Consider the following 15,636-nt stretch of genomic DNA (forward strand, 5'->3'; position numbering starts at 1 on the left):
GAAAGATGATGCAAGGAAAAGAACCAGGAAAGCAGAACAGGTTTGTGTTTCGGTTTTATCTATCTATCTCTCTATCTATCTATCTATCTATCTATCTATCTATCTATCTATTTGAGACACTAAGCAATACCTAGTACCTTATTATAATTTAAGGACAACTACAAATTCAGTCTTGGAATGCTTCAATTTCACTCCACTCTCCTGCAACAGTATTTTGCGTTTTGAGTCTCTTTCTGTCTCCAGGTACTCTTCAAAGTTAATGCATCAAGAAGGATTTGTTTCATCCACCATGGGAGTGAAGTCATTTCCACAGCCTGAAACAGGAGTTGCTTATCAGCTGTCTCTTCAAACACACTTACCAAGGGACATGTGGCAAAATGTGCTGCTCAATCCCTATGTGTAAAAATGCACCTCTGCTTAAGAACCGTGTTAATCACATTACTTAATTAGTTCACAAATAATCACTTTGCACTTATAATCTGAAGCTAGATGATTTGGCAGCTGAGATGGAAATTAATAAAATCCACATTTCTTCAAAGTAAACTGAAACCTGTTGCATCTTCTGTATCTCTTTCCATTCCTTTCTGTGTGTTTTATCTCAGGCTTCTGAGCATTTCATCTTTTTCCTATTTCCAAACTTAAAAGGCTCAGTATTTAATTTCTTAATATTTAATGTAATATTTCCCATGGTCTCTCTGGCAAGAAGAGAAAGCATGTGTGATGAATTTCTTTTTCTTTAATTTCCTTCAGGCCTGGCCTGGCTCTCACTTAGGTCCATGTACAGGGAAGAAGACAAACATACACTAAACTTTTAAGCATGAAAATGTTTCTTTTGACATCAAAGGCTATTCAAACACTAAGGAGGTGTTTCTTCTAGTTGGAGCCCAACTCACAAGTCTCTCCCTCCTTTTCATAGAAGTGTGCTTTTACTTGTCTCTAGTCCCTTGTGTAATTTCTGTATAAAGCTTTCCCTCTTCAAATCCTTGCCTCCCTTTTTCCTCACCTCTTTTTTGTTCTCGTTTTCTTCTTAGGTTTCCCATTTCCTTCATCCTCCCACATGACCTCTGAGGTGGTTTGACAGCTCCCTCACCTCCTGCCCTTCACAGGGGTCTGCTGTAACTTTGCTTCAGTTTTAACTTCTCCTTCTCCATGATGGTGTCCAGCTCATGTTCAAGAGGATGCTTTGGAGGTGAATTACAGCAAGATTCTAATTTTAAGTATGTCAGCAATTTCTTCTATTGGTTTGCAGATTTGTGTCTTTTTAAACTGTCCCAATGTCAAGGGTCCCTTGCATCATCTTCAGATGCTGTTTTTCCAGTGTTTTTCCTGGTTTAGGGCTATATAACTGGGCAGCTCTGGGAGACGTGGTGACAGGTTGATTTGGCTGCAAGGCCTGGAGAGACCAGAAGGAAGGATGGTTGAAAAGCACTGTTCTAGTCACTGGAGGCACTCCGGATTTACACTGGTGTGTAACAGAGCACTTTCGGCTTTAATGTTTTAACAGTGATATTTAATTTTTTACATTTGAGGGAAGCAACCTGAAGTGCTGAAATGATTATTCATTTCATTTCAGGTTTTCCAGTGTTTCCTTCTCCTGCTGAAGCAATGCCTTTTATCCTCAAAGGTTCTGCACTACTCCTTTTACTTAAATTAACAGTTTTACTCCAGAGAAAGCCCAAGTCCTTAATACTGTATTTTGCATTTCTCCAGGCATCAGTATTATTTTGTCGAGTTTGGAATTTCTTTCTGCAAGGACACAGGTTAGATTACTGGACATTACTCAGCAACAATGAAGCTCTGCATCAGGAGCTTTTCTTTACCTTTGTGCTTACGCCTTCTCTTCTGGAGTAACACAAGACCTACAAGAGATTCATGGCTTTTTGCACACTGAAATTTAGTAAATTTCACTATACAGTGTCTAGATTACCCTTGTCACAACACTGTCATCTCGCTGTACATATCAGAAGTTGACCGGAGACTCATAAAGCTGACAAAAAATATTTTGTGCAGCCTTCCTGACACAACTCTCACAAAAAGTCAACTTAAAAAGCGTGACTTGAGAAAGGAAAAGGAAGGCTTCTGCAAGTGGTTGGATTGCAATCCCAAAATCCAAAAGTCCTCTGTTACGGCACAGGTACAGAAGAAAGCTTGGATTAGGGACAGGACCATAAATGGAAATTCTCTTTGGCAAAATTATGATGTATTTGAATTGTAGCTTCTGCCTTAAGTAGGCTCTTTCATTGTACTAATAGTCAAAAGTTAGCCAAAAAGGGAATTTTCCAAAAGAATCTGAATTAAAATCTGAAGAATTTGAAGAACGGGGCTTCTGCAGTTTCTCTTAGAGGAAGTTCTGTTCATATTCCATATGTGCAAGTGGCTGCATCTTATTTTTTAAAATCTCCCGTGACTAGTATACACCCTGGATCCGTAACTCCAAAACGCCACGGTCTCCCTGCTTCCAGCTGTGCCTCAACACCGACTCACATGGGATCTCGGACACAGTCCAGCTGCTGCATCCAGACGCGGGTACCGGGTGGAGACGGACAGCACCCGGCACAGGACACCCGGCAGGGAGAAGAGGCTCGCTCTTATTTTCACCTTTCCAGTCCCCGCAGAGCTTGGGTACGATACAATAACGACTAAAGCACGATTATTTGAGGACGCGCTGAAGCACCCGGCGGGGGCGGGTGATGGATGAGGACCCCGCGCTGCGCCTAGTCGCGCCCGCCAGGGGGCGCCGCGCCGCCAGGGATGGTGGGGCCGGGCGGCGGCGCGAACCCCAGCCCCGCTCCCGACCCGCGGGGCAGGCGCTGCTCCCCTAGAGGCAGCTTGTGCCCTGGGACTCCTTCCTAGCCGTCCGCCACCGTGACCCCGCTCCCCTTGGGGCTCCCGGTCAGGCCTGGGCTGCAGGGGCTCCTCGACGCCCCCAACCGGGTGTCCTCGGCTTTCCCGAGGGGGGTCTCCTCCGCCTGCTCCCGGCTGCGTGCAGCCGCACGGCCCGTCCGGCAGCCTCCCCCAGGAGGAGGAGGAGAAGGGAGCGCGGCGGAGGAAGGCAGGCGGCGAGCCCTGCTGGGTCGGGTTACAGGGAGCCATGGAGCAGCGGCGGGGCGGGCGGGGACCGCCCGCGGGGCGGCCGCCGTGCCGCGGGCGCCCCCCCGGGGCTCCCCGTCGCTCCCCGCCCCGCGCGGAGGCGCGGCGGGCAGCTCCCCGGGCCGCGCCGGGCCCCGCCGCAGCTGCTGAGCCGCGCCTTGCCAAGCCGTGCCGGGCGGTGGAGGGAGGCGCGGGCAGGCAGTTGTCCTCCTCCGGCACCGCTCCGCTCCGCGCCGCTGGCATCGCCACTGAATCGCACGGCGGTGGGCAGCACCGCCCAGGCAGCCCCCGAGGTCACCGCGGCCCGCCACCGGGGACAGCCTCGCCGCCGCCTCCCCGCGCACCTCCGCCGCCTCGATGGCCCCCGCCGCCCCGCCGTCGCCCCCCCCCTGCCGCCGGCCTTGGCGGCCCTAGGGGCGTCGGAGCCCTGCGCTGCCCCGCGGAGGGGAGGCGGAGGCGGCGGCGGGGCGGAGGCGGAGGCGGAGGCGAGGGGGTGGCGGAGCGGCGGCGGAGCGGCAGCGGAGCGGGAGCCGGCGGCGGCGGCGATGGACGAGTCGTCGTTGCTGGACCTGCTGGAGTGCTCCGTGTGCCTGGAGCGGCTGGACACCACGGCCAAGGTGCTGCCGTGCCAGCACACCTTCTGCCGCCGCTGCCTGGAGAGCATCGTCAGCTCCCGCCACGAGCTGCGCTGCCCCGAGTGCCGCATCCTGGTGGGCTGCGGCGTGGACGAGCTGCCCGCAAACATCCTCCTCGTCCGACTCCTGGACGGCATCCGACAGCGGCCCCGCGCCGCCGGGGGCGCCAGCGGCAGCCCCAGCGCCGCGGCCCCCGCGTACCCCCATCCCGCCGCCGCCCCCAGCGCCGTCGCCGCAGCCGCCGCTTCGGCCGCCGCCAGCCTACGGGAGCTGGCGGCCGCCAGCCGCAGCGCCCTGCTGGGAAAGGTGGGTGCCGGGCCGGGGGCGGGCTGGGGAGCGCGGGCGAGCGTGTGCGTGTCACCGCAGGGCGCCGGACGGTCCCGGTTTGCCGGCGGGACGTCCCGCAGGGCGGTGGAGGCTGTTCCCCGGCGAGACATCAAGGCGTCGGCCCCTCCGCGCTCTTGAGGCCGGAGGTTGCGGTTGCCCCCCTGATGTAAAGATGGTAGGCTTGGGGAGGCTCGGCCGGGATGTCCTAAAACTATTCCGGGTGGCCCGAGGGACCGGGGCCGCTCCGGGAACCCCCGCGGTGGTTGGTACCGACTGTCCGGCAGCTCCTGCCCCGACGGGGCCCGGGACAGCCCCCGGTGTAGCAGAGCTGGACGTGGCTCCCGGCGTTTAAGAAACACAAAGTGCCTCGAAAGCGCTTTTATTCGGCGTGCTGGCCTCTGCCAGGTGACTGTCGGGTGCAGGCAGGAGCTGGCTCCTGCTCTCCTGCTGCCTGCGAGGATACGTCCCTAGAGATACTCGGCCGGTCCAGTACCCGGCGCTTTCATCTCAGCGCCGAGTTTTCCGCTCCCGGGACGCTGCCTGTGCGGTTACAGCCACGCAGAGTCCTGCTGACAGCCAGGGTTGAGTGGGGTTTGAAGCTGAAGCTGACCTTCCCAAAGGAGCGTAGTTTTGGTTTTATGTATAAGGTGTGTGATTCATTGAAGGAGTGTGCTGCAACATGTGCATTTATGAATTTTAAAACTGCAAACGAGTACCCGATCTTGCTCCCTTTAAAATCAATGGCAAGGGTTTCATTAACTCAGAGGGGACAAGAACAGTTCCTCCCAGTGTTCTGTATAATTGTAGAATTTGATATGATAAAATTTGCTATAGGAACTCTTTAGGAAACTTTGGAATGAAGACACTCTGAAGATTGTGAATTTCATCCTATTTCTCACGTGATATATATAACAGATATATTTAATTGTCTTTGATCATTCCTGAAATCTGCTTGAGCTGTAGTTTAGTGTAAAGGCTTTTGATTTGGAAAGGTCAATGCAGAGATTCCCTGTGAAGTTGTACTGCTATAGTAAATGTTTCAATTAATTCATTGCCTTTTTTCTTTTTTCCCCCCTGAGAAAAATGAATAGACCTGTACTGGCGTTTTGAAGTTTTGCCTACAGGAAATGATGGCAAATGCCATACATTGTTCCATAAAATTCAATTTTGGAGTCTGAAGTGAAATATGCTTAGCAATATTTCTGGAAGGTAGATCTTTTATTACTAAGTTGTAGACCACAGTGATCTTCAGGTATTTAATAATGATTAGTCAAATTTAAAGAAGAAAAAAGGGAACAGGATATTGCCCTCTGCTTTTTTGCTTATTTGTTTTTCAACTAAACTTCGGGTTGCAGCTTTGTGATAGCTAGACGACTCCTGTCATCTTCAGTTTCAGCATTACAAAAAAAAAGAAGTCTGCATTCATTAGGTTGTTTAAAACATTGTATCCTCACGGTCTGATTTGGTGTCCCAGTTGGACTTCTCTTATGGGAGGTAGGGTCTGCGTGGAAGGCTTGTTACGCCTGCAGAGTTCGTGTTGCAGAGGGAGGCTCTTGCACTCTGACCAACCTTTTGTGACCATCCAGCAAGAAGACAGTCTCTGGTTTTCTTATCTTTAAATCCTAGTCAAGCTTGGATGTTACAGGGGGGTGTGCATGTAAGGAAATTCTTAATGGGGAAAGTTACTTGAGAGTAAATGTGTATGTTATTGCAAATTTTTGGAGAAGTTGTTTTTTCATTATTTTTCCATGGATTTACAGCTTTTTAAGAAGTTACTTCCCTAGCCATTATTGCAGCTATCATATGGAAAATAAAAACACATTGCATTCCATCATTTTCTGGCTTTGATTGAAAAGCACCTTGGTGAGCATCTTCAGTTCTGTTGCCGGTTTTTGTGTGGGTTGTTACCCATCTGTATTTGATAGAAAGCAAAGTTACACATGGCCTGAGAATCACATTTTGACTTTTATGGTTAACAACCGCGTTTTGTTTTGCCCTTGCTGGGGCTAATGGGTGATTCTGGGGCTGTGGGTCTCCTGGGGCAGAGAGGGTCTGTGAAACTGTTTGCTTGGCCTTTTGACTGACCACATGATTTTATCCTGGAAATCAATGCAATGTGCTTGATCCTTACAAGGTTCATTACAGTGAAAGAAAGTCTGAACTAATCTGCTTTTAAAAAAAGCAGCAGGGGAGAATAATCCTCCTTGGAGCTGCTGATACAGCTGATTGCTGAGCTATCCTGGAGAAAAGGGTACAGCACCTCTCTCAGTACTAAACAATAGATGATACAAAACACCCTAGAATTAGGCTTTTTGAGGCAGATACTGAAGAGCAGAATTGTTATAATCTTTTTCAGTTTTACATTGGTCTTTGACAGTTTAGATCCTTTGGAGAGAGCAGAAGTGATTCTTTATTTTTATATTTTAAAAAAATTTTATTTCAGAAATTGCTGTAGATTTGCTGCCTGGGGCTTAAATGCAAATTACGCTATTTTACTAATTAATACCTTTCATTTTAGGTAGTGCAGTATGTAAAATGGGACATACCATTTTGGGCTTTTTTGGTTAGGAAGGAAACTGCTGATGGTGAAACGTAATGGCAGGCAGCCAAGGTCACTTCTATCAGACTTCAGCCTTGCCCAGATCCTCGGACCGATATGTTAGAATCACATCAGGGATCTGTTTCTCTGAGAATTTCAATTAACCTTAGAAGACAGAGCAGGGCTAGCTTCCATGTTCCTATTAGGCCTGTGTTTTGCTTCTATACCTTATACTTGGAGGAAGTCTGCTTTGCATAGAAGTTATTTTCTAAAATCAATGGATGTTGTTTATCACTTGGGCAAAACTCTGAGGAGTTTGTATTTCTTTATCTGGTCTTTCGTCCTTTTTTGGCCATAATTTATCACAGACCTGGTCTATCCAGAGTGCTGAAACCCAGTGTGGGAGGGGCTGGGGACAGACTGGCACTGGGGCCATTCCACAGGCTGTCTAAGACCATTCTTCGGAAGCACTTCCAAAATACTGTAGGTGTTTTAAAGTATGTGGTATACATACACAGCATGAGAAATCTGGAAGTGGTGTTCACCTACTAATATATGCTTGAAAAATGTTTGGGATGCTATTGATATAGTGGTACTTGACCTCTGGTAAGCCAGTTTGTCTCCCAATGCTTCTATTTCAGCCTTTAAAAAAACTCAGCAGTCTGTTTGGCGAAGCATATTTGGGATGTTCACATTAAAGATGCTATGTAAATGCATAGTATGCTATTAGACAATATGGAAGGGTCTGGCAGCTGAAAGAGCACACTGGAAGAATGAAGAAAAGAAATCCAGCAACTGTTAGAGTGGCCCCCCTGGGGGGTAAAGCAGGAGCCTAAGAGTGGTTTATAATGGTAGGTGCATTACACACAAGGTTATAATTTATTGGCTCCTCTGTTTCCATTACCACTGTCAAATCACTTGGGGAATTCAGGTTCTGTCAAAGTAAATGGCTCCCTTAGATTGTGGAGGCATTATGGTAAATCTGCCTTCTTTACTGAGTGGTGGGGATTTTTGATTGATTTATTTAAGTTTTTTTAAACTATTATTGCAGTTTATCACTTACAATTTTTTTTCAGGAGTTCTCAAGATCAAATAGCCAGTTAAATGTATGCAAGTCTTTAGTAATTTCCTCCTAAACCAGGCATCTCCCACTCCAGGTGCGGAGTTTATTGCTTCCTTGCTTTCAATACAAACTGAGAACAACAACATTTGCATGAAAAAGAAACAACCTAGAAAAACAAAACGTGTCTCTTAGTTTTCCTGGAAGAGACACTACAGCCCAAGTGATGGATAGGTGCTTTACCAGACCGGGGTATAGGTAATGGCAGAGGGTAAGATGTGTGTGTGGGGAAAATGATGTGTCGCCATGCCTGAGTGAAGTGACAGATGGGCTGCACTCTCCTGTGTTGCACTGGGTGCTTCTCCCACGTATCAGCCTTGCAGAGCTATTTCACTGTTTCAGGTGGAAGGCTGCAATTTGGTAGCCCAGGGGAGAGGTTGCTGCCCTTGGCTTCACAGGAGTTCTGCAAGCAGAGGGAGCAGTGCCAGTTTGCTAGCTGGGTTTTTCAGTTGCTGTGTTTGTAGAAATTCTCCAAAAGACACATTGAATCATTATTTTTTATGAGAGTCCTGCCTCATCCTGCACTATCTGTAAGTTTTTGAGGTTACAGTGGATTCGATGTGGAGGAGACATTGCAGTAATTTTCCACAGCTGCATTTCTTTGTTGGATACATTGTCTATCAGGTGAAGATTCCACCCTGGGTTACATAAGAGGAAGCGGATGGAGTCTGATGTTTACATGCGTTTATATCCGATGTAAGCAGCAGTGGCTTGTGTGTGGGACACACATTTTCTTGGGCAGAGGGGACTCTTCAACTTGGCTTTTTAATGACCAGATTTGTACAGATAGGAGTGCCTTTTGTCAGCAGTGCAGAGTATGTGTAGACCCATGGCTGGCCAGTTCTTGAACTTTGTCATAAAGCCATCCAAATAGGACTGATATTCTACATGAGAAAGTCTCTGATCTTGAGGATTCTTTTTCTTCTGGCAGGTGCCTAAAATATGTGTTTCAAAGCAGGAGATGAACAATCATGCTAAAGGGTATTGCAAAAAATATAGCCAGGAGAATATAACAGCCTAGCAATTAAAGCTGTTCTCACAGGAGTGAGCGAGCACAGGAGAGAGGATTCGCCGAGCTCTTATACATTCAGAAAACCCATCATTTGCACTGCCATCTTTATGTCCACTATGTTTTCCAAAAACAGAGTATTTTCACCCATCTTTGGATGGTGCTGTTAATTTTTACTTGCGTGCTAGAAAAATGCATGATGAGCCTGACGTGACCAACGGGTGCCAGTGTTGACACTGGGCTTTTCTTTCTGGACTGGGATGGCCAGCAGTGACTCAGTCACACCCAGAACATTCATGGGTCCATGGAGAAGACTTTGTGCCACTGGCTCCTGATCCTCCCTATGGGTTTGTGGCAGTGTGGTGTGCCTCTGTGGGACTCTTCTTGCTGTCAAATGTGTCATCCCTCTGAACGATTCATGACAAACGTTAGTAATGCTGAGTGTGTGACAGTGTTTGGTATTTGATAGCTGATTACTCTAGGAGAAAATGGAGAGACTTTCAAGACTCTTAGACCTGAGATCCTGTGTGCATTTTAATTCTGTCAATTTTTGCCCACCTCTCCTAAACCTCTGCTGTTTGGGGAGACAACACCATTGTGTTTTTAAGGCTGAAAAGGCATGGAGAGCATGGTCCTGTGCAGGATGTGGCCATTTTTACCTCTGTTGAGCTGTATGAACTTACAGATCTTCACATTTCCCAGCTGAAAACCTGCCCCAGTAGCACTCACTCACCCCCATGTGCTTCACGATATTCAGAGAGAAGCTGCCCTACAAACACAGAGTTGTTACTAGAGAGGCTGGGATCCTGGGAGATTAAAAAGCGCCGATTGAGTACACTGGAGCTGCGACAGTTATTTTCTGCTGTTGAATGGGGTTTGGCAGAGATGCTGCACGTTTGTTTGCAGGCAACATCGGTGCAGGGATGCAGCAACGAGCGCGATGTACGTGCTGTAACGTTACACTGTATTCCCTGTTTCTAATCTTATCAGTTCATGTTCAGGCAGACTCCTGGTGCTGGCCAAGTGCCCAACAGGTCAGACCGGCTGAAGTCAGTGGCTGCTGATGCTGTGTGCCTCTTCTTGCAGGTCGGAGGGAGGCTGCAAATGCCATACTGCTCTTTCTAGACAAAGCTGTGTCCATACAGTAAATAAGCTGCCACATAAAATGCTACAACAATATTTTATGTATGTCATATAAGATTTTATGCTCTGGGAAGGTCTTTTCTTATAGTCTAGAGTTATTTTTGTTTGCTGTCTCATAATTTTAGGTTAATAATCCCATTACTGTTTCAACTTGAAAAGTGTGTCTGGGTACTTCTTGAGTTTTGAACTGTTGCATTTAGAATTTTGCCTCTAATTTCACTATTTTGTTCAACATTTAATGCTGTCTCTGTTAAGAAGTACTGCTTAAATTTCAGCTAAAAACTATAATTCCCTCTTGCACTTCAGTAATCCACCTGTAATATCTGTAACTACGGAATGCTGCTTTTGAAGTCTGCTCTTCCTTAAAAGCCTTTCCTTAAACTGCAAAATGTCAGCTACAACTAATATTTCATTGTGATTAATGTCTTTAAGCATTGCAACATTGTAATTGCTGACCTCTAGTCCACTAATTTCATTCGCTTTTCAGGGACTTGGTGACTTCTGCGGACTAAAACCGTCTGGGATGCACACGGTTTCAGCTTTCCAGTGCTCACTCATCACATATTGAGCTGAATTTTTGCAAACATTTTCAATGTGGTCTTGTTAAAATCTGATATTTTGCAACAGGTTTTCCCAATCTAGGGTAAGCTGTCATGGGAAGAACCCAAGATTAGTTCTAATAGGACATGAGAGCCTGGACAAAGATAAACTATGGGATTTGAGAAGGCTGCATGACCTTCGCCTTGCCCCAGCTCCCACAGCAGCTGTGCTTCTGCAGCTGGGGAGGGAGCAATGGAGAAATACAGTGCCAGCAGAAAGCTACCTATTTATCCCTAGTCTTGCATCAAAACAAACTGCTTCTGATTACAGAAGCCTCTTGCATGGAGCAGACTGGTACTTTGACAATTATGCAAAAGAAAGAAAAACAAACTAATTAAAAAAAACCCACAAAACCCAAACCAACCAACTAACCAAAACCACAAGCAAGTAAACAAACAAAAGGTGTGAAAAAAGCTAGAAAAAAATTATTCCTAGTGCCTCATCCATGTGAGCCCATTTACCAGCCCCAGTTTCTCTTTCTTCAACGAGTTTGGATTCCTCTGGCAGCTTGAGATGTGCCTTTTCCTGACAGTTCGAGGTGTTGGGGGGGTTGCTGATGTGCTACTTTTACTTGCTTGGCTCCATTACTGTCTTCCTCAGCAACAATGTTAAACTTGTTACCTCGTCTTTGCGGGAAGTTTTACTAGTGTTGCTAGAGCATTGCTGAAAACCCTTAAAATTATTTTAATAACTTAAAAAAAACCCCACAGTGTGTGCCCAATAATTTAATCTAATTGTCCTTGCATGTAATGTGAGCGTTTTTATTTAGTTAAAAAGAATAAGCATTAATTTAACAGTACATGTACATGAGATGCCTCTCAGTTCAGGGGAAGGACAGAAGGAAGGAATATTACTTTTGGTATTAAAAAGACATTTTGTTTTCAAAAGTAGAGAGAAAAATGTAAAACATCTGGAATTGAGAGCACTTTCTGCCCAGTCTTTTAAGCATAACTTCCATCAGCTCCACAGAACTTGCTGCACACCGGTCGCTGTTAGATGGGGTCAGATGATGAACAGCGTAACATCTACCGTAAGGAGCTGGTGGGGCTGCTCCCCATCTCTGCTGGGAGTCACTGGGAAGGGCTGGTGTCTGGCACCAGGCTCACTCCTCTGCATTTGTAGGCCAGCTATCAAGGGGTTAAATAGCGAAAGCCACGGTAGAGTTTGTCTCAGAACTGGTTTCTGGCACTTTCAAAGCAGGGGCTGGCCCCTGCCGAAATTTGGCTTCTCATCCTGTTGTCAGAATGGTTGGGATTTTTGGTGCAACTGTTCTGTTTGCGTGTGGTTGACCCAAGGGCGGGGGTTTCTGAAGGACACATGCCATCATTAATGCTGTGAAGCTGTTTCTGCAGCAGGTCTCTATCTTGTCCCATTTTGGAAGCTGGAAGGCTGAGCAGCCTGGCTTGCAGCACTGGGTGCCAGAGGAGAGAAGGCTGTGAGATTCGCTGATTAAAAAAAGAGAGTGATGGGACTGTTTTCTTTCACCATGGTGATCACATAACATAACTTGACTTGGGGATGCTGAGAAATTTTCCTCTGCTCTGGAAGAAGATGGGACGAAGGTGCAAAGCGCTTTCCTGCTCTGTGGCATTCAGCCACATTTCATTTTGAAGATACCTTAAGGATTTGTGGTAGTGAGGAATTTTTCCCTTGTGTTGGCTGTCAGCTGGAATATGATTTATCAGACAACTGAAACTAATGCTGTATATGGTTAAGGAGTGCCGTTCTGTGAACAAAAATGGTGTTTATGAGAAGAAGTCACTGCTTGGTCGATGCTTAGAGTGTCTTTGCTGCTACAGCAACAGGCATGAGAGTCTGATTATTCAGGCAAGTTAGCATAATTTTTTTTTCCAAGTTTTTAAAAGATCTGATCCAAACCAATCTGAATCGGCCATTACTAATTTTAGAACGGTCTGCTTGCATGAGATAACAAATCCCAGTCACAGTTTAAAGAGAAAATATTTTAACAGAAGGCTGGCAAGATTGTTATCAAAATGTTAATGATCATTTCTCCTACAGTCTCAGTTATTTTCAGAGGGAGAACCAGAATAGACACATCATCTGAATAATATTGATTTTAATATGTATTACTGTCTCATTAAGCTGTTGAAGTCTTTCCCCTTCTGGACAAAAGTTCATTAATTGCTGCAGTCGATGTATCATTAAAGTAGGTTTGGGTGCAAGATAGGTGGAGTGAGAGATCTTAAATTTTGATTGTGCAGTCGTGGATGGACTGTGGGTAAAGACATTATGGTCTTAACCAAAAAGAAAGGGACACTGCTGTGTCTGGTGTGATGCTGCCTGATTGCATTCTGAGTGACAGCCAAGAAGTCAGCAAATTACAGGCACTATCATATTTACTTTACTAAATGATCATTTCAGTAAATATTATTGAACATGTTTATTTGCAGATTAATTTCAGGCTAATTCCAATCAAAAACTCCTCTGTGAGTTACTATAAAAAGACACGATTTTATGAATTTACTCTTGAATTTCTAATTTCATTTTGAAACAGCTTTTAACAGGCTGCCTTTTTATTGGCTGCCTCCTTATGTGTTTTGAAATGCTTTTATTGCAGCTTGTATCAGATTTGCTATGTTGTCATCCCTATAAGCAAATCAATACATTTTCATTTCAAATGACAGTAATAATTTATGAATTTGTAATTATTTTAACTCAGTAAAGTAGAATGAAGATTTTGTTTTGATTGTATTTTGACTGACGTCAGTTAACATTCATTTATCTGTAAATAAAACACACAAGTATATGTATGTGTATGTGTGTTTAATATCTATATCTCCCTGAATATATAGTTTGTTGACAGAAAAGCCCATTCCATGCATTCTTCTTGAGTCCATATCCAATTCAATAAATCGTGTAGTATTGTCACCACGTGATGTGCATGCATGTCATGTGTCATGGCACAGTGGCTGGTCCTGCCGCATGTCTGGACATGTGCCTGCTGTCACCCCTAGTTGATAGAATGTGCCTGCTCCAGGATGATGGGTGTGCACATACGCAGCCTCCTCTGGAACCCCAAAAATACAGGTTTGTGCTTGTCATGTGAAGGAGGAGGGGTGGATATCCAGCAAGGGGAGCAGGATTCACCTGGAGGGGAGGAATGGTACCAGTTTGCTGTGAGGCACCTGTCCCTTGAGGATGCTGAGGTTCTTCTTGTCCTCGCTGCCGAGCCTCCTTGTGATTTTGTGCTAAAATGTCACGAGATAAGAGACAGAAATAGCACAGACTTCCCTGGCAGAGGTGTGAGCTGCCGCACATCGAGTGGGTAGGAGTCATCGGCGCTGGGGCTGCTGCTCCGCTCCAGCTCTGTGCGGGGAGGGCACAGCGCTGCAGAACAGGCAGGCGGGGATAGCTTTGCTCTCAGCCCAGAGCATCTTGCATTTCAGCCAAGAGTTTTCGTGTGAAGAGCCTCGTTCCCTCATATACTTCCTTTCTAAAACAAATCATAAAAGAGCCCTTGGAGAATAGAGTCATACATACACGTCATAAAATACAGTAAAATAATAGTTGACAACCATGAGATGATTTTTTTTTTTTTTTAACTTATTCTCTTCTGCTGTGTAGGTAATCATGGTATTAGATCATAGTGGAAAACATCTGATTGTTTATATTTCACAGTCACGCAGCAATGTAAAACCCGAACCAATCATACCTTTTTAATAATGAAAAAGTCAGTAAATTATTTTCTAAAAGGAATGTGTGGTACTTTTATCTATATTGCAGAAAGGAAACCTAATTTTTTCCTAGCTTGACTTTTATCTGTTCTTTTGATAAACACAGGACTTCCTTTTATATACGATCAGTCTCACTTTTATCTCAGTATATATTTCCATGGTGGGGCTATCACTGTAGTCATTACTGTTAAAAATAATTTAGCACACTTTAAAGAAGGGACTGTGTAAGATTCAGCATCTGTAATAATATTGTTCTGCCAGGGAGAGGTCATTTTGTGCTTATTAACAAACAAAACCTCAATAGCCAGGACTGAATAGCCGTCTCCCACTCATCCCAGGCCTTGAAAACAAGGAAGCAAGTAACTAGGGGGAAAATCGGTGCCTTCCTCCCTTTGTCTGGCCAGTAGCACACTGCAAGAGATGCAGAGGTGTAAGAGAGCCACAGGACTTCTGCTTTCCAGTTTCTCTGCTTCTAATGTTTGTTTTGTAAGGATCTTAGATCATCAAAATCTAAGAATTGGTTTTGCCTATTCTATTTTTAAAAAAAAAATATAAAATAAAGCATTGAATTATCTGCCCTCTGCTGTGTGTAGTGATGCCCCTGGATGAGAGTGGGAAATAGGTTTGGTGCATCGAGTCACCATGGTCCTCTGGGTGACACAAGGGAGTTTGTGATGCTCTTTAGTGCATCTCCTCTCCCAAATGTTTCACCCACCTTCAAAAAGTTAGTAAAAATAGGAACCCCAGAAGCAAACTGCTCTGTTAGTAGCAATAACAGAAAATGCAGGAAAGGATCTGTGTCATTGTCCCCTTCCTGCAGTGCTCTGCCGCTGATCGAAGACGCCCAGCAGGCAGGAGCAGGCAGGAACAGCCTGTCCAGGGGATGGGCTATGGCTCTCCTGTCCTCCTTCCCTCTACATGTGCACTCTCACTCTCCAGCGGGCCAGGGCACCTGCCAGTGTCAGGAGCGGAGGAATGGGCATGGGTAGTCACTGAATTTTTAATCCCGCAAATTAATATGTTTTAATCCTTTCTAGCCTACACTGCAGAGCCTGGCTTTCAGGCTGGACATCATCACTCTTCTCTGTGCAATGGGCACAGAGAGGCACCCAGAAGATGAGCTCCTTCCAGAGAGGGACCCAGAAGATGAGCTCCTTCCATGTGGATGACGAAATGCATCACGAGTCACCAGTGATGCTAGTGGTCGGGGATCCTGGGAGAAGGGTGTGCTTGGCAGCAGCTGATGATGGGATGACTGTACAGTGTTTAGTCAGACTGAAAGGCAGCACAGGGCCATGCAAAAGATGGGAGAGAATAATTTTTGGATGTCTGGTTTCCTGTGGGAGTAGGGCTCGTGCAATAGCTTAATCTTAAAAATATGAGGGCAGTGTTTAGGGAGAATTTGCCCTGACAGCGTTGTAGGCTGGCATTTCAGTGTAGTCAATAATAAGACTAATAAGATTTGGAGAGCACATTGA

General features: G+C 45.8%; 1 protein-coding gene across 1 annotated transcript in view; it reads left to right on the forward strand.

Annotated features, from left to right (window-relative positions):
- Positions 1–3,620: 3,620 nt before the first annotated feature.
- SH3RF3 (SH3 domain containing ring finger 3) overlaps positions 3,621–15,636 on the forward strand; it is a gene marked incomplete at its 3' end in the record, with an annotated part of 251,390 nt that continues 239,374 nt past the window's right edge. The window contains exon 1 of the mRNA XM_080346431.1: positions 3,621–4,031. Within this exon, the coding sequence (XP_080202557.1) occupies positions 3,636–4,031 (396 nt within the window). The 5' untranslated portion in view covers positions 3,621–3,635. The remainder of the gene's footprint in view (positions 4,032–15,636) is intronic.

Source organism: Nesoenas mayeri, assembly GCF_963082525.1.
Source record: "Nesoenas mayeri genome assembly, chromosome: 1".
Classification (NCBI taxonomy): Eukaryota; Metazoa; Chordata; class Aves; order Columbiformes; family Columbidae; genus Nesoenas; species Nesoenas mayeri.